Consider the following 23,223-nt stretch of genomic DNA (forward strand, 5'->3'; position numbering starts at 1 on the left):
AAAGTGATTCTTAGGCAAAGGCGAAAGGAAAGCATGATGCCATCCTCAACTGGCCATATAGAGGAAATGTTTTGTTCACATAAAGTACTACTAAGTACATACCTCTACTGACACTTCTTACCTTGAAATAAAACCATGTGATATGGCTTACCGTGAATAAAATAATATCCAATTCTCTATCAAATGAAAATTCTATACTGGCTCAGAGATTATTCTTTTATTGAATGACTTTCAATTTCCCAAATTTAACTAGCTAAAATTATACTGTGATAACCATTCAATTTAACCTTTAGAAATGAAGTCATTGCCTTTTAGTGGAAAAATCTGCATTTTATCATCAATAGAAAATACAATGCCCTTGGCTTGGCTTATTCTACAGGACCTTTTCCCCCCGTCTGGACTCTAAGTATAGCATAGAAAGAGCAGATGGTGGGAGAAGTATTTACCTAATTAGAACAAACTATCAACTACCCAAGATTGCTTTTCTCTGATCTTCAATCTTCTTTCTCTACCTCGGATGAGCTGTGAAGCCCATGGAGGTGGCGAGCCAAGGAATGTGCTTCCTCAAGTTTGCCAGTCCACAGAATGAACTACCTCAAAGTGATGGCCTGGAACTTGTGAAGTCCAGAAAAGTTTCTACAAACAAACCCCACCTTCACCCCCATCCCTATCCTGAACACTTCCTTTTCCTATATTCTCTCCATAGAGAATATTCTCCATATTCTAACTTCCCATCAGATTATTATAATTTTTCTTAAATTGATATTCAGTGTTCATTAAGACTTTGTAAATTACAGCCCTCCCCAGAATGCTCCCCTCCTTCCTCCTGCTGACTTCGGCAAGATGGCCCGTGAGGCCTGTAGCACAGTGCATGTCCTGGGCTTTCCCTTCACCAAGACTCCGGAAATTCCCTTCACATCCTATCCTGGGTTGTGTTTCCGAGATCCACGACTTCCTCTTTCTTGGTTTACTTCCTTTCTATTAAAATAATAATTTAAAAAATCCTATTCTTATTTCATAAAATATCTTCTCCTCTGAGGTCAGGTAAGTAAATACAGTATTGCTTTTGTAGTTTTATTCAGAAGAATATTCATTCTCACTATTCTATTTGTAAGTACTCTGAGTCAACAGATAAATTCCTCTCATTATCCATCAGCATAGTAATAAGTTATCTAGAGGAGCTTAACACACCGGAAGACATATCTTCCAATTATTTTCAGGTTAAATATTTCTCAAAAAAACATGTAATTTATCCAAACTGTAGACATCTAATCTGTAATAAAGTATTAAATGGTTAAAAATATAGTTAAAGGTATTTTAAATTGGTAAAAATAAGCAGAAGCAAAGATAACAGAAAAAGACCACTTACATTAAAAAAAAACACAAAACTCTGCCGTTACTTTTGTAAGAATGAAATGATGACTCTTTATAGGAATACCATAGTAGACATCCTGAACATTTTTGGAAAAAGAGGACATGCAGCTGATCTAAAAACACAGCTTACACATGGTTGGTGACAGTGAGAATCTAGAAGAAAGCACCCCATCAGTCTACTGTTCTGGATATCAATTATAAGACCACGCCTAAAAAAAATGACTAACAGGGGCATCTGGGTGGCTCCGTCGGTTAAGCGTCCGACTTCAGCTCAGGTCATGATCCTGCAGTCTGTGAGTTCAAGCCCCACCTTGAGCTCTATGCTGACAGCCTGGAGCCTGCTTCAGATTCTGTCTCCCTCTCCCTCTGCCCTTCACTTGCTCACGCACGGTCTCTCTCTCACATGAAAAATAAACATTAAAAAAAATAAGACTAACAGGTTTGAAATATATTTTTCCCTGAAAGTTTCAGATCAATTTTTATCACTTCCGAAGTCTCTATAGGCAAGAGGTAAGAATTTATTACAGAAGCAAAAAATGGCTTAAGAGATAACAGTATGTGCAAAGTAAAGAATTTAAAAGACAGTCTAATGAAGCACCCGTTTCTTTTCATGGGCAAATCAAGAACTCAGGACGGCATACTAAACTCTACCCCACCTGAGATAAGAACTTCAGAAAATAATAGAGAAAAAGAAAAAAAAAAGCAGCAACCTGTGACATAGAATTTAAAATCAAAATAATTATTATAAAAGATTAGAGGACTAAAATAATTCCAATACCCCTTAGAGAACATTGAACATTTCTGCCTGGAGACATACTAATTTAGATCCAATGAATCTTAAAGAAAGCTTTTTTTATTATGTCTAATTTGTTTTCTTGAACTCTATATTTTAAAAGAGTTAATAAAAAATGATAATTTTAAAATGTGGAAAAGAAAGTTCTAGTTTTTGAGACATGGAGAGAAATGGCAACTATTTTGATAAAAGTTTATTATTATTTCTTAAATGTTTATTTATTCTGAGAGAGAGAGTCAGAGAGTGGGAAAGAGAGAATCCCAAGCAGGCTCAGTGCTCTGTGCAGAGCCCGATGCAGGTCTTGATCTCAAAAACTGTGAGATCATCACCTGAGCTGAAATCAAGAGTTGGACACTCAACTGACTGAGCCTCTAGGTGCCCCAGTTAATGTTTATTAATAATTAAGACAGAAGGTGATCGGTGTTTTGAAGAATGTATCAAACCAAAAACCTATCATTTTACTCAATAAAGATTTACAGATAACGATGTTACCAGGTAGACATTAAAAGTACTTCAGATTCTGTGTCTCCCTCTTTCTCTGCCCCTCCCCTGCTTGCATACACACTCTCTCTCAAAAGTAAATAAACATTTAAAAAAAAAAACCATGAATAAAACAAAGAAATTTTAAAACAAACCCACATTTTGGTAAATAGATATATTTTTATTAAAAATTTTCAGTTTTTATAGTAGTAGTACAGGTCATTTTCTTCTTTTGGCTTATTTATATTTGATGCATTTTAAAGCCAAAAATTTTACAGAAAATTTGTGGTAAAAAATGTGTGTAAGATTTTGTTTTCAAAAGAGAATAAATTAACATTCAGTGCTGATTGTGAGTTTATCTGGGCAAAGCTGAATCAGGTCAGATAACTGTCTCTCTAGTTTTTTCTGAGCCAAATTCAACATTTTCTCAAGTGATAATAGGCTTACATCATAACGAAACTACTCTGCTAGAAAAGGGTAGTTAGCAAAGTAGTGTTTTGAGTTTATTGGAGAATTCTAATTCTTCCTAAAGAAACATTCAGATTTAACCCTGCCTCCCCTAGTGACTATGCAATTCTGGCATGATGTAATCACACGTGGACATCATATTCGGGTTCTAGAAGACCCTAAGGATCTAGCCTATCAATGGAAACGATGTGCCCCAGAATGCACAGGTGATGCACACCTGATGGCAGAATTCACACAAAGACTTCTGATCAAGGTACCCGAAGGATTTTGGAGGATCTCACATCACTGTCATGTCTTTCTTCATGAGTGCATATGTAATTATGACTGCTCTGCATTTCTCACTCACTGAAAACTACACAGGCACCATCATTACTCACATTTATCTACTTACGCTTCCTAGGAAACTCCTAAAAGTGAAAGCATAGAGCTGTAAGACATTGTTTCTGGGTAGACATTGTTTCTGGGTAAGTCTAATTAAAGGACATCTAGCTCTTGGTCCCTATGTCTTTTCATTTCACAAAAATTGCTCTAAAGTCACCAGTAACTGGTGCTGCTAAATCTACTGAACAGTTCTCAATCTTCTTCTTTCTCGAGCTTGAAGCAGCATAGTCAAGTCTTGTATTGTAAGGCTCTCTCCTCTTAGTTTCTAGGATTTTCCTCTGACAGCTCAGGAACCATCTTTTCAAGTCTGTTTGGCAAGTAACGTCCCCACTATGTATGATCTTTAAATTTTGGAGACAAGTGGCTTGGCCTAGGGACTTTTAATATTCTCTGGGGAGTGTGTGTGTGTGTGTGTGTGTGTGTGTGTGTGTCCCCAACAGTCCTAAGTTCATGCAGGAAGCCCAAGCCATTTTTCAGGGCTCTGGACCATCTGAATGGCTCATGGGTACCTCAACTTTAACATGTCCAGAAATTCTTAATTTCCACCCCATATCTACACAATCAGTGTTTACCATACGGGAAAGCAGCACCACCAATCACCAGGTATTTGCACTCAGACACTTAGGATGCTCAAGCATGACACCTGGTTTCATTCCCCTGATGCAAGCAGTGGTCAAAATTCTACCAGTTTTACCACCAAACTGGATCTCAAATTTATCTTTCCACATCCACTGTCACAACCCTAGTTGTTTACCCCTGGTAACCAGCATCCTAATGCCACTCTTTGGTTCAAGTCTATCTCCACAGAGCAGCTAAGGTGAGGGCAGTGGGGGAGGGTAAGATATATAATTATAAAATGCTGACCTAATTGTTCCACTCCATTGTCAATGATTTCTCCTGATTCTTCAGACAAATTTAAAAATCTTTCCTCAAGGATTACAAAGTGTAAATGTTTCAATCATTTATCATCTTAATCCTCACATGTCTGCAATAATGGCCTTGCCTTTGAACCCAAGCAACTTCCTAGCTGAGGACCTTCCCATACATAGTTTCATTCTTTAGCTCTGAACAAGATCTTCGAATAACTCCTTCTTTCGGCCTCATTCTTTTTTAGAGTTTAATTATTAATTTGGGGGGTGGGGAAGGGACAAAGAGAGAGATGGAGAATTTCAAGCAGGCTCCACACTATGGGTACAGAGCCTGATACGGAGCTCAATCCTGTGAGATCATGACCTGAGCCAAACCAAGAGTCAGATGCTCAACTGACTGAGCCACCCAGACGCCCCTTTAAGGCCTCATTTTAAAAGCACTTAAAAGATTTTTTTCTGAACCACGTTGAATAACCTATGGCCCTGAGCACACATATTCACTACTAGCACAACTGTAATTATAGAAAGAATTGTGTATGTCCTATAAGGACTGTAACTGTCTTGTTCAACGTTATGTCCTCAACACCCAGCATTGTGTCTGACATATAAGAAGCACTCAATATAATACTTATTGTTTGTTCATTCATTCACTGACTCAACATGACAAATGCATTTAAAAACAGGCCAGATGGCATATGTTAAATATCTCAAGAGATAAAGAGGCGGTAAAAGAACTCAGAAGAGGGAGGGTTATGAGCTGGGACTAGAACTGGATAAGGGTTTAGAATACAAATACAACTGATGATGATGATGATGAGGGTAGTTATCTTTTATAGAGGACTTCCTATACGCTCAGCAGCATGCTCAACAATTTAACACTAATCACCACCACCATGTGAACCACTGCCCTCTGCTGAGCTCTCACTGCGTCAGCTGCTCTAAGTACTCTGCATGGATTAACACATTCAATCACACTATGACCTAATGAGGAAAGGACCATTAATGTCCATTTTACAGTGGAAACACCATAGCATAGAGGGGTTAAATAACTTCCTTCAGGTGGCAGATAACAAGCAATGGAGCCAGGACCTGAGCTTGGGCGATCAGATATTGGACCCATGCTACTAATCATGACTCCATACTGTCACTACATGCTAATAAATCTGTACCCTTCCTACTAGCCTGTCCACGTCTAGATACTAGCCACCACAGCTAACCTTATACCTAGCAGCCAGGGTCACATATTTTTCCTAACACAAGATCATATTGCTTTAGGTTATCACTTGGCACGTCAAATCTAAATGAGGCTCTGTGAAGAGATACAAAAAAGACCTCCCTTTCTTAGGCGTTTAGAAACCAGTGAGGAAAACCACTGCACATGTCATGTTGAGAATAGTTAACAATCAATACACCAACAAGCGCAAAATCCCGGTAATGAGTGATTATGGAAATGCTAAAGAAAGGCACGATCAGAAGGCAGTGAGGATAAAAAGGGGAAATTGCCTGGAAGAAAAGAGATACCGTGAAGGAGGAGAAAGGCATGGTCAGAAGAGAAGAGATAGCACTCCAAGAAGAAGAAATGCCATTCAAGAAACGCCAATTAATAACGAAGTCAGTCGGAATGGAGAAACTGAAATGAGGATAGACTGAATATGACATAAAAGAAAATGAATGGTCTCTACAGTGGGTAAAGTATCCAGACATGCTGCAGTAACGTATTATCAACAGAACTCCAAATTCAAAACCTTCGTAACAGGTTATATTCTCAGACACCTCCTAGATCTGATACTATATTGGGAATTTTATCATTTCTTCTGAAAAACATCATTTCCTAAAGAACTGAGGCACAAAATTACTACGTAATTTCAAGCTGACCCTGAGCTCTGATTCAAGGATATTTATCTGGATGTCAACACTGCAAAGAGTGTCCAAAATTCTGTACAACATATTCTGTAGGGAATACGTTGGAAGCATGCTAAATAAAGCCTTTAAATACGAGTAAGCACAATGTCTATGTTAGTAAAAATGACTTACTTTGAGATGTTTATATAAGCAATAGCCACAGGACAAAATGAGTTCAATCTAGGGCTAAGTAGTGTTATGATGGTGAAGTAGATAGGGAAGCCAGGGCTGGGTAGAAACATTTCAAGTTCTATCACATTACTCAGCAGCCATGGGACAGAGGAGACAACCCAATCACACACCTGAACCTGGGAATCAAAAATTGTATCAACTGCCTTCAAAATATCCTAATATTGATTTAGCCAAGCTTGTAATGGGCTCATTTAAACAATTTGGATCCATGAAACTTATCAAAGAACAAGATCCACATGCACTCAGAGAACAGGAAAAGAGTACTCAAGGGCATGACCCAGTGATAGCCAAATCTATGCTAGAGGCCACTCCCTTTGGAAAGAGAGGTCGTTTTGTTTGGGGAAAAAAATGCTCCTGAACTTCAATTTCCTTTCTCTTTCCATTGAACAAAGGAAGAAAGTAAAAAGTCATTATTATAGCTCAGGACACTTAAATGAAAGCTAGGACCCTGTTTCTAAGGGGTCATTTGCATGCATTCCTGTGTTAAGTCATAGTTAAATAAGGAATCAGAAGGGAACTAGAAAAATCTGTGGCAGAAAACTTCCTGAAAACAGAATTCAGTGCAGTGACATATCAAGTGTGATTAGTCTGGAAAGAAGAGACTTTATTACCAGAAGCAACAAATAAAGAATGCCTGTCTTTGACAGTGTTGCACCTGTGGGCAAGTCACGTGACCAAACATTTCTTTAGAGTTGTTGAATTGCACAGCTGGGACACACGCAGCAAATGTCAAACTGGGCCCTGTCTTCAATGCCCAATCTGTGTACCTCAATTGGCTATGGTGCCTACATTTCTACAACAAAAGCCTACCGGTGAACAAAATGGTAGACCAAGTAAGGTACAGGCATGGAATGAGGCATTCTGTAGATGAAAGGGATATTCATTTTAGAACTTTTTAAAACAAATTAATTTCACAACCAAAGGGCTCTTCACAGTTCAAGGTATACAGCAGGTAATAAAACAAAGACTTTTCAAAGCACATAATTGATCTTTTAATGCCCAATTTATAAATTTGTTTTCTATTTCTCTCTTGTTTCTGCAACTGCTTCCCCTCTTAAAAGAATAATTTTTTGAAAGTATTGAAGATTATTTGAAAATGATGACTTTAATACAAATATAAAATGAAACCGTCAAATATTTTATTTTAACCCACTAATTAATAAGGGAACCAAGAAGATATTACAACTTACTCAAAAGAGAATCTGAAAACTGGATAAACATACACAACTAGGATGCTGAAGTGAATTTACTAAAAATCCAAAACTGTTGAGTAAAAAACCACAGGGTTACAATGTAACATTTGAAATCACGTCTTTGACAGGGTAGAAATTCACTGTGTCATATGTACAGGACTACATCTGTATAAGCAGGAAATCATTTGCATTACATCAGGTCTTCACAAGTTAAAGTGTCTCTCCGCAGAGGTACAAAACAGCCCAGCTACAAAGGAGCAGGCCTGACACAATCAGACAACCCCAAAGGGTTTACCAGGCAGAACCCAACATTCCAGTGAAAGAATACTGCGTAATCTTTGTGCCTGTCCCAAAGTCTTTAACAATTTCTCCTGATAACCCTCAACTAAGGGAGAGATACTATGTCCTAAATTTAGTACCCTATGGTGCAAAAAAAAAAAAAAGAAAAAAAGAAAAATACTGCCACTAACAAAACCATGGACACACACATAAAGGGAACAGAACTCAATGAAAAGTGGATTAAATTTGTCAAAGGAGGTGCCTTAAACATAACCATCACAAACTGCTAAATGCTGAAAAACAGTCTTGAAACAATTCCAGCATTTCTTTTCAGGTTTCATTGAGAAACTTGTTCCATTTGAGAAGGGCTTCCGTCTGATGCCCACTGCTTTTGATTTCATTAGAAGAAGGGGACACCCCTGCAGTTCTGGGGAGTTTGAACAGAGAGCTTCAAAAAACCCAAAGTGGCCACATAGGACTATAGCTGAAAGGGACAATGGACAAAAGACAATGAAGCAATGGCCTCAACGGTCAGGGAGAACAACTAGCTGAAGCAAACTACCCCGACACAATCAAGGTCACCTTAACAACATCCAACTCTGGAGGGGAGGAGAGGAAAAAGGTGAAGGGAAAAGAAAAGGCCCTTTGCCTTCTTAGCAGCTGAGACACTTGCAGAGGAGCGGCCATTCTGGCATCACAGGTACCTCGTGCTGCGGGGGCTGCAGTACAGGTTTCTGTGCTGCGAGAATGCAAGTCAGTGAGCGGCATGCTGCAATCCACTCAAAGCTCAAGAACCTTGAATGGGGACAGAGAAAAGAAGGGGACAGAGGAGCAATGCCTTCCCCTAAACTGGCAACAACCTGAGCTTCCAAATATACAGGAGAGATGTGAGAACACAACTATGAGAAGCCACCCCCAGTACTAATCATGGCTTCCCCGTAAGGCGCCATCATATTTACGGAGCGCATCATGCTTGCTCTAGAGAGTAAGTTCATCAGATAGGGAGGGTATTTATGGGATTTCCCCAGGGTGGCAAATGCAGAGCCCAGTTGTGGGGCCATGGCTATAGTATGAATAGAGCTCTATTGCTAAGCAACCCTCTGGGTCACAGAAGCCCATGGGGCAGAACCATAGGCCTTGATCTTGTGTGGCTGGTATAAAAGGGACATCAGAACAAGATTTGAGGCTAAGGGAGAGTAAAAGAAGGAAGGGCTATTGAACCAAAACAACAAACAAGAAATGAGCAATGGTGCCATTAAGGTGTACAGTGATGAGAAAGAACAGAAAGGTACCTGAAAAAGACTAGATTAATATAAGAGATCATCTAAACAACATGGGCCAGGAAGACTTGAAAGGGAAACTAATTTAACACAGACCTAACTTACAAAGCCTCTGGGTTATGGAGCTGCATTTACCTTCTTCACACTTCCTGGACAAACCACTTTTAACTTCTCTTTAGCCAAAAAGAGTATTACTATTTAACTCTTCCACTGAGGCCCAACTCCACAGGTAGTTAGGGAAAGATTACTTCTTTAAAGGGCCCCTAGCTTCTTACAAAAGGAGGACAGTTTAAATACCCCAAGGGAAAGACAGATAGTGCTACTCAAGTACAAAAAGGAACTGAAAAACTGGGAACTGAAGGGAAAGGTCTGGAGGAGACTCTGCAGAAAAATCTGATTCATTTATTTTAAAGGAACACTTTGATCCTTTATATTTGCAAGTTAGAATCTTACTGGTCAATTCCACAATTACTCATCATGATATACTAGAGCAAGAGTATATCACTTGCTCAAGTATACACACACACACACACACACACATCCCGAGCATGATGTGCTTCACTCTCCTAGAGCTAGTCTTTGGATCATTCCAGGCCCTGCTTTAAGGAAATGCTTATCATTAATATTATGCACATCCAACGAAATCATCATGGAGAGAGGAGGTTACAAGAAAGTTTGTGTGTAACATGAGCAAGGAACCAAAGTCCAAGTGAACACAACAGCAGCTTACAGGAAAAAAAAAAAAGAAGACACAGGGGTTTACTGAAGGCAAGGAAGGAGAGCAAACAACGGCCATATGAACAGAGGAGTTGCCATGACTCCATATCATGAAGAGGCAGAGACGTTCAGACAAGGGAAACATTATCCCAGAGACCTGGAAAAGTACTAATGGAGAGGCCAGGATGCCGGCCCAGGCTCTATCATTCTTGCACTGCTGTCAACAAACAGGATTCTAAACTCCTCACACACCAGAGAGGAAAGAACAGACACGGCAGGAAATAGAGGAAGAGGAAACAGACAGTGTGACTCACTGAATACTATTCCCACACAAATGGAAAAGGAGTGGAGGGAGGCGCAGGAAGAAGTCGGTGTGTGCTGGCTGCAACCTGAGGGGTGGGGAGCTTCTCAGAACTATAATTGATTTGTCTGATTTACCAGAACAACAGTAAGCCACGCACCAGCCCCATTTTATTGCCTGTTTTACATTCTATATCTGCAGGAGATTGTATTTATTACATAACAGGCTACAGCAAAAACAATAATAAACCTAAGATAAGAAACAGCCTTATATTCCACTGACACGCACATCCCAACTTTTGTCTGCTGGTAAGGGAGGGAATGGAGACAGGATCAAGGAAAAACAAACCCCTCTAAGAATAAAAATGCGAATCTACAAAGTGAAATAACCACCACAGAACCATCCTCCAAATCAAATCAGATCTAATGCCAAGTCTGTCAAATTCTTCTTAGTTTCAAATTCATAGGAACATCCTGGCCTGTAGGCAAACCAGAGGATTACAGAAAAGACAACAATGACCAGTACTTAAAACACCACACTTCCTTCATCTTGAAAAAAGAGAAATAAAGGAAACTAGTAATTTCTTCAGGATCCAAATGACCAGATGGGCCGTATTTTCTTCATTAGTGGTTACCCTGAAACCAGCTGTAAAAGATGCAGAAGAGCCAAGTTTAACAAACCCCTGTCCAAAAGGTGGGGTTCACTCACTTGATGGTACACACAGATGGGTGTACCTTGTGGAAAACACAGCTCTCAGGTGACATTAGTGGAATCACCTGTAGCAATAAGAAAACAATAGAGAAGAGAACCACCCAACTAACATTTTAGACAAATCAAAAAACCGTAACAAGATCACAACATGGGAAGTGGTACCAGATGTTCTAGTGGCGGAGCGGAGCACAAAGTTGAAAAACGTGTCAAGGAGCAACCAGGCATCCAGTCCAGCCCCGGGAAGAAGTGGATATGAAAAGGCCTCCTGGCTTCATTGCCCAGAGGCCGGTGTCTCTCTGCCCAAAGCAGGCCCTCTTCTTCCCATTCCTGTGCTGGGATTACTCCCTTCCCACCACAGGAAGTCAGCCAAGCAGGCCTTACATGTGCTGAGCCTTCATTAAGGGTCCTTTTAAGACACTCTCTGGACTTTTACACAATGAAATCATCTTTGAAAATGCTGGAGGCCATTAAGCCTAGAACAAATTTCCTCATGATGTAACATCTTCTGTATAGCTCATTTTTTGGGTGTGTTTAGGAGACAAAATGTGATGAGCTTATATGTGTCTTTTGTTTTTATTCCAAGGATGTGTATTGGTATGGGAAGAGGCATTATGCATACATATCGGTCCATACTAAGTTATGTTGGCAGTACATTGCATATCTGATCAGCTCAACAAACACATCCATTTATCATGACATGCAACTAAGAGGAGAGCAATGAAGGGTAGAGAGACCTAGTTAAAAAGAAAAATAAAAATGATTCAGAAACTCTTACAAAACTATTATAAATGTGTGTATTTCATTGCTCTTATTGGGGGTGTTTTGTCTTCACCCACCTGTAGGCTGTTTGCTTGTCTGACCCTATACACTCACCTGTCCCTTGGACGGTAACATGGCCAGCATGCTTCAGGAAGCTGAAAAGTCATACATCTCACTTAAAGGGCACAAGGGAACCCAACACACACACACACTTAACACAACATTGTGACAGAAAGAAGGTGAGGTTAGAAGCAGGGAGAAAAGCTCCTCTATTACAGAGAGCTTTAAAAAAAAAGGCCTGTATTCAGAGCTGAATCATGTGTGATGGAGGCAGACAAGGTCATTCTGACGTCTATTTAAATGGAATAGCCTTTTCACTTTCTCTCTCCCACTTGTTCAAGCTTTCTTTTTTTTTCATTTATGTGGTAACCGAGGGAGATTTAACTCACATGTATTTTTAAATAACGTAAGAACAAACCACTTCTCCAATATCAAGACAAAAAAGATAAAGACATGCATTAAAATGGGCTATAGTTGGGGAGGGGAGAGTGAAAAAAAGGAAGAAGGAAAATGCAGACAAGTTTCATTAAGACCATTGCTACAAAAAGGAAAACACCAAAACATAGTAAGGTATAAATTTAAGATTCAAAGATGGTAATAAAGATCATGAGAACACTGTGCTGGCAGGTACCAACAGCATAGCCCCGAAGCAAGCGTGCCTCCATCTCAAAACCCTGCTCAGGGCGTCACTCACTGCCAGTGGGAAATCTGGGCAAGAACATGAACTCTACAGGCCAAAGGGAACAATATCCCCAAAGTTTAATTCATGTTAAGCCCCGAAGTGTAGAGCTGACATAAGTTTCTGGATGGGCACATCTGGCCCTGGTATAGAGGAGTCACCATTGTGTTTTCCAAAACAATTATTTATAACTTCTTTCACCCTGCAGCTGAACAGCCAAAAAATTGCCCTTTGATTACTCCAATATCTTCAACAAAAGAATATTAAGGAAAATACTGCTGAGAATGCCACAAGAGACACATGCAACAATTATTATATATGTCAACAATAACTCAGCAAGGTAAGCCACAGGGAAAACAGGCCTAACACCAGCAACGCCAGGAATCACATCGGTTAACAAGGAGCCTCAGGAGATACACCTCAGCCACCAGATTTCTGGGCTTCGGAGGAATCTTAGCCACAAAGAATGTGTGTCAACGTACCTCACTCATTAAGCAGAGGCAAAACTTTTTAACAGAAATCCACTCAACGTAGGGAACACTATTTACTCTGTAGTCTGCAGTGACTGGTTACAGAGTAAGAAAAGCTCAACAGAATGCCATTGCTTAAAATGAACAGGGTACCTCTATACCTAGGCAAGGGACTGCTGGCCAGACACATTTATAATACGCAGTCACAAGGCACAATAAGCAAAGTCTCAGCCAGGCTTGGGAACACAACATAACAAGAAGATAATACACTCCAATCCATCACTGCTGTGGGCTAGCCTGTGGTCTCGAAGCTTGTTTATAGGAGCATTTGCTTTTGGGTGCCCAAGGCAAGCTCCCTGAGAATGCAAGCTAAGATTTACCAGCCCTTCCTCAGTCATCTCCCCTGGGCAATGTGGTGCCCCCTACAAATGACCTGGGTCTCCTCCTTAACTGGTACGTTACAATGGAGTTGAAATGGATGGTGTTGCATCCCAGGAGCAGAAGGTGAACTGATGAGCCAACAAACTTTCTCTGGGCACCTGACCAAATCCATACCTGAGCCGCTCACTCTTCCTTCAGTCAAGTCAGTTCTGTTTCTCTTCATAGCACTTGCTGTCACCTGACATTGCTGTTGCCCTTTCCCACTTGTGGGTAGGAATTTTTAGAAGTTTTGTTCATTGTTACATTCTTAAGTGCCCAGAGAAGTTTAGGCACAGTAGGTATTCAAATCCTTGTTGAATAAATGAATAAACTGTCTCAACAAAAAAGGTATCTTCTTTGGCCAAAAGATCCTAAATGTGCAAGGATAAAGTCTTTTTCACTAAGTAGTCATTTGGACACAGCCCTTTGGGAGCTCATAAGTATTCACGCCTTCCATCCTTCTGTGTCATCTGTATGTATTAGCTCACAGGATGCGCACACATTCCTCCCACTTCGAGGCAACCAGAGGAAAAAGAAGCCATAAGGAAATTATTAAGCAATATTTAAGGTTGTCCTAAAATCTACACTTGACCTTTTTCCATTAAGACTTTCCAGTCACTTGGGGAATTAACAGGGATTTAAAAAGGAGATAATTTTTTTAAACTACAATTAGGAAGAAATATCTTCTAACTCCTAATAATTAAAAAATGGAAAAGCAACACAGTAACAGTTCAGGTGAAAAGATAGGGCAAGGTTTTATTGTTTGAATTCTAGTTTGAATTCTGCCTTTTCAGAATATAAAACAGGATCTCCATAGATGATAAGCAGCAGCCCTGGAAAAATTCACATTCTGTGTCTAAAGACAAATGAGCTACAGAAAACACATAAGCTGAAGTCCTTTGGTAAGTAGGCAGCCAAGCTCCTGGCACCTCTGGGCCACACAGCTCTATTCAGGGACACAACTCACCCCAGATATGTCTGCGACACGGTGGATAGGCACTTCCTTCTTGCTATGCAACCCTTTGCCATTCTTAATAGCTCTGTAAAGGAAGAAGAAACAATCCGATTAATATACAAATCACATTAGGAGGGGGTAGGAGGGTGGGAAAAAGGGGTGAGAAGGTCATTCACATGAAAGGTCTATCACTACGCAAGTCACACTGCACATGCTGAGTACCAGCAGCCAGTCTCTGCAGGAGCATTTTGGTGGAGGGGAGAACACAAGCCTGCTCTTCTAAGCCCAGTTCCGAGTACTTGGCCACTGGTTTCAGCTAACAGTGTGCCTGGTAATCAGAAAGAGCTCCTGAACTTGTTTCCAAATTAAAGGCATTGTTCCAGGCACAAAAGAAGAATCAGTTGGAAGAGCACACTCCTAAGAAACAGAAGTAATAATGTTTCTTTCTGCGTTTAATCACATGAAACATTTTAAATGCAAAATATGCAGCTAGTGTTCCAATTCTAATGGAAGTAAGTTCCTCCCAGGTAAAAAAATAAGTTGCCCTGAATGAAGAAACACTGTACAGGAGTCATTTCTAACAGTGGGGAAAAATTAGCAAAGGCTACATAATTGACATTAAGTCTCATTTTAAATCAGTTTCAGGTTATAATAACTGGATTTAGCAGGGGACTCTCTGTCACACATCTGACCACTGGTTGGTTTGCTCCAAACTCTGACCTTTTACCTCCTAATCCCTTGAGTGGTAACTTCGGGGACAGAAGCCTAAGTGTCACTGGGTGTGATCACTCATGTAACAGTGAAGGACCAGTGAACAATACCTCACTACACTATTAGATAAGACCTTTCTCTGTGCTGCCAGACTTCAGGCCAAAGCAAGGAACATTTCTGAGTTTGGAGAATGAAAAGTAGAGATTCGAGGGTGTACCCAACGCTGCAGACTAGCCTTTTAAGAGATTCTGAATTCCAAAGTGTAGAGAAAACTGCCCAGACCAGGGTAAGTATGTCGGACCTTCACACTACACACTAGCAACCACAGTGGACCTTCCCCAACTCAGACTCTCACTTATTAATGACAAGAAGTAGAACACACACACACACACAAAAAAAAAAAAAAAAAAAAAAAAAAAAAAAAGTAGTAGAGGCCACTACTCTGCAGGGGTTCCTTTTAGGTCCTAACTTTCTAAATCCCATAAACCAAACGGGGTGGCTGTTGCTCTATGCAATGTGGCACAGTCCCATTTCTTATATACTTGGGCTGTTCCCACCCACCACTTGCCCCTTCCTCCATCCCTGGGGATGTCCCAACTACTCTGAAAAGATGTCTACTCTGAAATAACGACCGGTTTCCTTACCATCTATACTTTCTATTCCATGAAGAGGGTAAGAAACGAAAGTACAGATGTTTAACAGGAAAAGCAAAGCAGAACAGTTACTCTGAATTGTGCTAACTGAAAATGCTTTGTTGTTCCCTGAATTTGAATCCAGGGCTTCGGCCTTAGAAATTGCAAATGGGTCAGAATTTTCCATTTGCAATTTAGTCCAGTAATTTACAGTTCAGGGGATGTGTTAAATGACCACAGACCATGGCTGTTTTTCAAGGTATTGCTAGAACCTTGAGATTTGTAAACTAATGGCCAGGATGGGAGGATGGTTATATGGAAAACCAGTGGCTACAAGCCAGCAACATATCTGACTCTCCCACCCCACAAGGCCCAGCATACATCTGCCCCCAAGAGGCTCTCCTCATTTTGCTCCCATCAACTCAAAGGAACAGCCTTAGGAACAAGAAGCCTCCGTGAGGCGAGGCAAGCTCACTCACTGGCACCCTGATTATAACTCACCTTCCTCTAAGGCAAGGCTTGCTAAGCCTTCTGCAAGTCCTCTAGGGGCACAGAATGCCTACAGCCTTATCCTCTTCTGACAACAAGGACAACCAAAATAAATGGACCTGCCCTATAAACAGACGGGTTCATGTGACAGCACAGCTGAACTTGTGGCCTTTCATGGGGGCTGGAGAGCATTTCATATAAACTACAAAGGAAAAAGAACAGGGCCTGAACAGTAAGTTATAAAACAAAGGTTCTCGAGGCAAAAGCAGTGAGGTGATAAACCAAAAATTCTGTTTTCGTTTTGTGACCCCAAGGCAGAAATCTGGACTTAACCAATATTAAGCATGCTTAAGGGAGAGAAAATAATACCCTAAAGCCAGAACACATGAATAATAGTGTATATATGACATTTAAAAACCAAAATTCTTGGGGCGCCTGGGTGGCTCAGTCAGTTAAGTGTCAGACTTCGGCTCAGCTTATGAGCTCACAATCCACGAGTTCAAGCCCCACATTGGGTTCTGTCCTAACAACTCAGAGTCCAGAGCCTACTTTGGATTCTGTCTCCATTTTCTGCCCCTTCCTTGCTCATGCTTTGTCTCTCTCTCTCTTTCACTCAAAAAATAAACATTAAAAAAAAATTTTTAAACAAAATTCCTTAGCATTATAAATAATAAGAATATAACATATAATGTAAAATTTTATGTATTATAGATATAATATATAATAATATAATAACAAATATAAATGAAACTTTTTGGAAAAAAGAAAAACTGCTTTATATTCTACGTATCAGATATTTATTTGCATTTAGACATTAATTTTGGAAAAACTTTCAAAGACTTAATCTTACCAGATTTATGACTGCTAAGTTAGATCAATTTCAGGTACATTCAAGAGGCAGCAAGAAAGCAGTATTTTAACATCATCATACACAAACTGAGAAACAGTTCTCACTGTTAGTTCTTAAGAAAACAGTGGCAAAATGAAAAGTTAAGGATTTGAGTGTCGGAAGCACTCAAAAGGGTAAGTGGTACACCAGATGCAGGCTGCAAAGGATGAGAAATGAGCTACATAGTCTCATTCAGCTTGGGTCTCCTTCCCTGTGCTGAGGTTGCTTTGGCTCTGGTCCCCATACTGCTGTGGAAATGACCTGGGAGGCACCCCTGCAGACAAGGCTGACTCTACAGCAAGAGCCTGTCAGGAGGGCACCCGGGGGAAGTGCCCAGTGTAGAAGTTCATGTATGTAGCCCAAAGAGGAAAGGAGCAAACAGCAAGAGTGGTGGGCTGGCCGTGGTTCTTTGCCAAAGGAAACGGAATATACATCCTGTTACAAGACTCTAAGGATAGTGACATGACTGCCTATTAACCGTTGCATAAATGGTAAATAAAGGGGAGATTCAGCTTCCATGGCTCTGTCACTACCTCTCAGTGGGGCCTCCCTGCATCTTATACTATAACCAGGTTTCCCTGGGACAGGTTTGGTAAGCTTGTTCTTTTTTCTTTCTTTCTTTTTTCTTTTCTTTCTTTCTTTTTTTTTTTTTTTTTTTTTTTTTTTTACTTATTTCTGAGAGAAAGAGAGAGCGAGCGAGAGAGCAAAAGAGAGAGAGCGAGTGAGCGAGTGAGCCTGAGCAGGAGAGAGTCAGAGAGAGAGGGAGACACAGAATCCAAAGCAGGCTCCAGGTTCTGAGCTGTCGGCATAGTGCCCGATGCAGGGCTCAAACCCACGAACCATGAAATCATAACCTGAGCCAAAGCTGGCTCCCCAAACGAGTGAGCCACCCAGGTGCCCCGGGAAGCTTGTTCTTTGAGACCTGGGAGGGTGGAGAGGTAGCAGGTTTGCTTCCACTGAAACCTGCTCCACAGAGCAAACACCTGACTCCTCTCCCCACACCCACTCTCTCTCTCCCTGCAGGCTGCAACCACAGCTCAACATCCCTTTTCATTAGGCAAGGAATGAAACTCCTGACTTCTAAACTTCTCCTGCTGTGTCTGTTTAATAGCTGCTTTCTCACAAAAGCAGGCTGGTGCTCAGGCCAGCCAGGAGAAAGGAGGCAGTGCGGCAGAACACAGCCTGCACCTCGCAGGAGCTTTCGTCTCCAGGAAGCATCAGTACAAAGATGGCAAAGCCAAGCAGTGTTGATAATGGACAGAAATCATCACCAGACAGGACAAGTGAGTATATGTCCGCAAACATACAAAGGGGTAACAGGGGAGAAGTGGGATGAAAATTCAGCCTTCTAGGGTGCTTCTAGAAGCCACAGTATGGGAGAGGAATCCCATTCCAATCACTGGAAAACACCTCCCTTCCTGCCTTCCTTTCCTTCCTTCTTTAACATTTGTTTATTTATTTGAGAGAGACAGAGACAGCATGAGTGGGGGGAGGCCAAGGAGAGAGAGAATCCCAAGCAAACTCTGCGCTGCCAGAGCAGAGCCTGTCACAGGACCTGAAGTCATGAAACTGTCAGATTATGACCTGAGCTGAAACCAAGAGTCAGATGCTGAGTCACCCAGGCGCTCCAATACTTACCTTTAACAGCAAAGTTTGAAAATCTCATGTATGTGATGCTACTGCCTCCCTACTAGAAGTTAAAACATGAACTTTGCAAAGACAAGTGAGAACACTGAGATTTCCTCCATGCTTCATACCACAGGATTAAAATCTAAGCACTCTTTTTAAAAAAATTTAAATGTTTATTTATTTTTGAAAGAGAGAGGCAGAGTATGAGCAGGGGAGGGGCAGAGAGAGAGAGAGACAGAATCTGAATTAGGCTCCAGGCTCTGAGCTGTCAGCACAGAGCCCGATGCAGGGTTTGAGCTGAGGAACTATGAGATCATAATCCAAGCCAAAATCGGACACTTAACTGAGCCACCCAGACACCCCACAGAATCTCATCACTTTTGATGCAAAGGAATAGAGTTGCTCTAAGGTTTTAGAATCCCATACTCAGGCAGAAACACCTAGGGCCCAAACCTCTCCATGGAAGTTATGACATGCAACATTTCATCTTATGCCATAAATGTGCCATGGTCTTAATTCCAATTCAGTGATGGTAGACTGTTATTCTGAATGTATATTTTTGAGTGATTACAAAGAAAGTCAAAGGCTATACAGTTAGATTCAACCTGACCCAATCATAAAACAGTTGTCTCATCAGAAATTCTTAAGCTGGGGACATAAGGGAGCCTCACACTTAGGACGCTGGGAGTATCTATAAACTACCTTGAATTGGTGAAATTACACATGTGAATTTTCCTGGGGAACAGGAGCTTCCAACACAGTTTCACAACTACTTTCATACATAAAAGAGATCTAAATAAGACAAAGTGATGGATGGCAGAAATGGCATACAACAGAGAGGTAGCAGGGGAATGATGAGGCAGGGGAGGCCTTAGAAGTGAGAGAGATTAAGAGCTCCTAAATCCACAATTTCCCTTTAACAACGCTTTCATGGTAACTAGGAACCAACTTGTTTCTTAATTGCTTTGGCTTCATCACCTACATCCAATACTTTCTTCCTTCTTTTTTTTTTTTTTTTTTGTTTTTTTTTTTTTTTTTAGAGAGAGAGNTTTTTGGTTTATTTATTTATTTTGAGAGAGAGAGATACGGAGAGAGGGATATTGCACACAGGGGAGGGGCAGAAAGAGAAGGAGAGAGAGTGCCAAGCGGACTCCGTGCTGTCTCCATCTCACTAACCACGTGATCTTAATCTAAGCCCAAATCAAGAGTCAGATGCTTAACAGAATGAGCCACCAAGGCACCCCTCTTCCTTCCTAACTTCACTTGGCCCTTTTGTAACCCTACTAGGCCAAGTCCCCAGCAATTTATGACAAGATAACATCAGGAAATTTTAAAAAGCTTTTTATTAATATTTATTTTGAGAGAGGGGGAGAGAACACATGTGCACAAGCAGGGGGAGGAGCAGAGAGAGAGTGGGAGAGGGTGGATCCCAAGCAGACTCTGTACTGTCAGCATGGAGCCAGACCTCACAAACTGGGTGATCATAACCCGCGCCCAAATCAAAAGTCGGTGCCACTCAGGCACCCGAACATCAGAAAATTTTTAACTTGCTCAATCTCTTTTGACACTGCACGTCATGTTGATTTGATGCTGCACACACTGCTGCATGACTTCCCCATAACCATCCATTTCGTCATTCTGTTGACCTACTTTTACACCCAAAACAAAGACCACAAGCCTGTGATGTCCAGTGAAAAATACAATGCTTGATTTTCATGGGCCTCTACCATAAATTCACAGTTCATGTCTTCACATGATTTCCTTATTACTCTTTCTGAGTAAGCCCATTGTCTCCAGGCCACCTGTGTGAAAGTTATTCATTACATGTGCCCAGACAGGTCCAAACTATAGAATGAAAAGAATTAGAGTGTATCCATAGCAACAAGCTCACCACAATCATTAATCAGTTATCACATCAGGAATACTTAACCTGGGGTCCTAGGTAAGCTGCAGTTTGTATGCTGGGGGGTCTCTATGAATTACACTTTGAAATGATGGTAGAATCATACTCAAATATATATAATCATTATATTTTTATCAATATATGAGGGTGTGTGTCACTCAGTTCAGTATACAATCATGAAATGTAATACATTACTTTCAAAGTTCACTATGTGTTCCTCTTTATTTCTTATAGATAGACTTCAGCACCTTCGAGGGTCAGGCTTCTGTCCTTATTATTTGTTATGGTATTTGACACAGAGGCTATGTTCACATAGTTATAAACTCAGGGTCATCTACTTCCATTATTGTTTGCCAAGTAAAGCTGAACAAACGACTGGTGACTGACGAATGCAGAATGTTGAAAATATTTCAAATTGGAGACACGGATAATGCCCAAGTATCTGCAGGGCAAAAGAGTGAGGCTTGCTAACTCTTGGACACAGTTTCATGATATATGCTCCAGTTCGTAGGCATCCTGGCTTTGCTCCTTGGAACAGTTCCGGGCAGAGGAGCTTACAGCCTGGCCTCTGAACTGAAGCAGAAGTACATCGAGGACTAGAGGAGATGAGGAGAGAGAGCAAAGCTCTGATCACAATAAACAATGAAACAGAACAAAGCAGCAGGGTTGTATGAAATTCCTGCTTGACAATACAGGATAAATGACTGAAAGGAAAAGAAAACAATTCCAACAGAAAAGGTTAAAAAGCAGAACAAAGAGTAAATAACCTGCTAAACTTCTAAAGCACCTCTCACTGTGCTTCAGGTCACATTGATGAATACGTGTTTCAGCATGAACCAAATATAGATATCAATGAAACACAGCAGCAATAAACAATTCCTTTGGCCTTTCTACTGGTTCCTTGGCAGCTGGAGGAAGCAACAGGGTCCTCACACTCAGGAAATAAGATACAGAGCAGGCACAGGTGCACAATGGTAGGTGGGGGTGCTACAATTATGCAGCTGGATTTTCAACGAAATCAGAATTACTGATAAGAAAGACAGAAAAGATGGAGTGTACACAGACTGGAAATGAGAAAATTGAATCCTATGGTCAAGGGGAGGTAGGCGGACTAATGAGTCAGTAGGTATTATGAGGGAGTAAAGCAAATGACAAAAAACTCTAAGCTGTCATCTCACCTAAAACTAATACAAGAAGAAACCAAGACACACGCTATTGTGCCCAGTGTGACAATAGATCTGCAGAGATTAGGTAAGGGGGACGGGAGAGGGAGGCGGAATGTGAGCTCTGTGTCAGATGACTACCAGAGAAGAGGTATCCCAGTGCTAGATTGACAGGAAACACAAGCAAACTCCATTGTCCTAGATTAGGACCAAAGGACTATGAGAGCTGGGTAGAAATGGTCAATATCAGTCTAAAGTCTTTTTGAAAGGACACGGCCTCAAAAAAAGGTCAGATCAGAAGCAATGACAGCTCAAACCTGCCCCAACAATATTGCTTTTATAACTTTCTTGATCACAAAGGCAATATATGACCATCAGGAAGTAAAATGGTGAAACAATGATCCACAATTTTACTCCACGATGAAAGCACCATTAACATAATTTCTAAGTGCTGATACACACACCCATCCACCTATACTTTAAAAAAAATTGTGGAATAGTTTTGTGGTCTCTTTTTTCCTGCTAGAAATGATAACTAATACTTCCTTATGTTATTAATGTTTTATATCATATTAATTGAAGATGAATCCATCACATGAATGCAAACTCCATAATTTAATTGATCACCTATTGCTAGTTCCTTATGTGAATACAATACTATTAAAAAATAATGTCGTGAGGAATAACTTTGACAATTAATAAAATTTTTTTTCTTTTTCTTTTTGAGAGAGAGAGGTGGGGAGGGAGGGACAGCGGGGTGGGGTGGGGGTGGGGGACAGAATCTGAAGCAGACTCCAGGCTCTCAGCTGTCAGCACAGAGCCCAATGCGGGGCTTGAACTCACAAGCTGTGAGACCATGACCTGAGCAGAAGTCAGAAGCTCAACCAACTGAGCCACCTAGATGCCCCCAGACATAAATAAACTGTTGGGTGCTTCCCTAATCATTCCTTAGGACAAATTCATAAATGTGGAACCACTGTGTCACCAGGCAATAAATACTGATACTGGTTTCCACCTCCCTTTACCAAGGTGAACCAGCACAATGTGCCTTGCCTCATGGACTCAGGGGATAAGATCTCTTTGATGTAGGTGCTGCTTCCCTGTGCACCCCTACATTACCTCCACTCTTACAACTGTATTTGTAATGATTTAATTGCTCATCCAAATCCCCATGAAACCATGTGTTTCTTTTTATCCCCAATGCACTTGATAAATATTTGTCACTGTAACATTAAAAAAAAAATCAGAGAATGTTTTAATGTGTCTTTTGACTGAGTGAAAAGCAACAGACTCACTGTTTAGAAAATGTTTTTTCCAATGTGAGCTACATTTACTGGGACCTACTAGGAAAGATTCACTGCTGTTCCACTAGAGACCTGGCTCTCTGAATCTGATGCAGAAGCAAGAGGAATGGGAAGTAATCCTTCTCAACTTCTGTACCCAAAGCTGGAAGGGAAGAGTCAGGGGCAGCCCAAGATAAAACAAAAGTGTACAAGACAGTTTATAAGAAATTTAGATGCAAAG

General features: G+C 40.8%; 1 protein-coding gene across 1 annotated transcript in view; it reads right to left on the reverse strand.

Annotated features, from left to right (window-relative positions):
• SND1 (staphylococcal nuclease and tudor domain containing 1) overlaps positions 1-23,223 on the reverse strand; it is a 417,734-nt gene that overhangs the window by 156,768 nt on the left and 237,743 nt on the right. Inside the window, exon 14 of the mRNA XM_077770770.1 lies at positions 14,296-14,368. Within this exon, the coding sequence (XP_077626896.1) occupies positions 14,296-14,368 (73 nt within the window). The remainder of the gene's footprint in view (positions 1-14,295; positions 14,369-23,223) is intronic.

Source organism: Crocuta crocuta, unplaced genomic scaffold (assembly GCF_008692635.1).
Source record: "Crocuta crocuta isolate KB4526 unplaced genomic scaffold, BGI_CrCroc_1.0 scaffold266, whole genome shotgun sequence".
Lineage (NCBI taxonomy): Eukaryota > Metazoa > Chordata > Mammalia > Carnivora > Hyaenidae > Crocuta > Crocuta crocuta.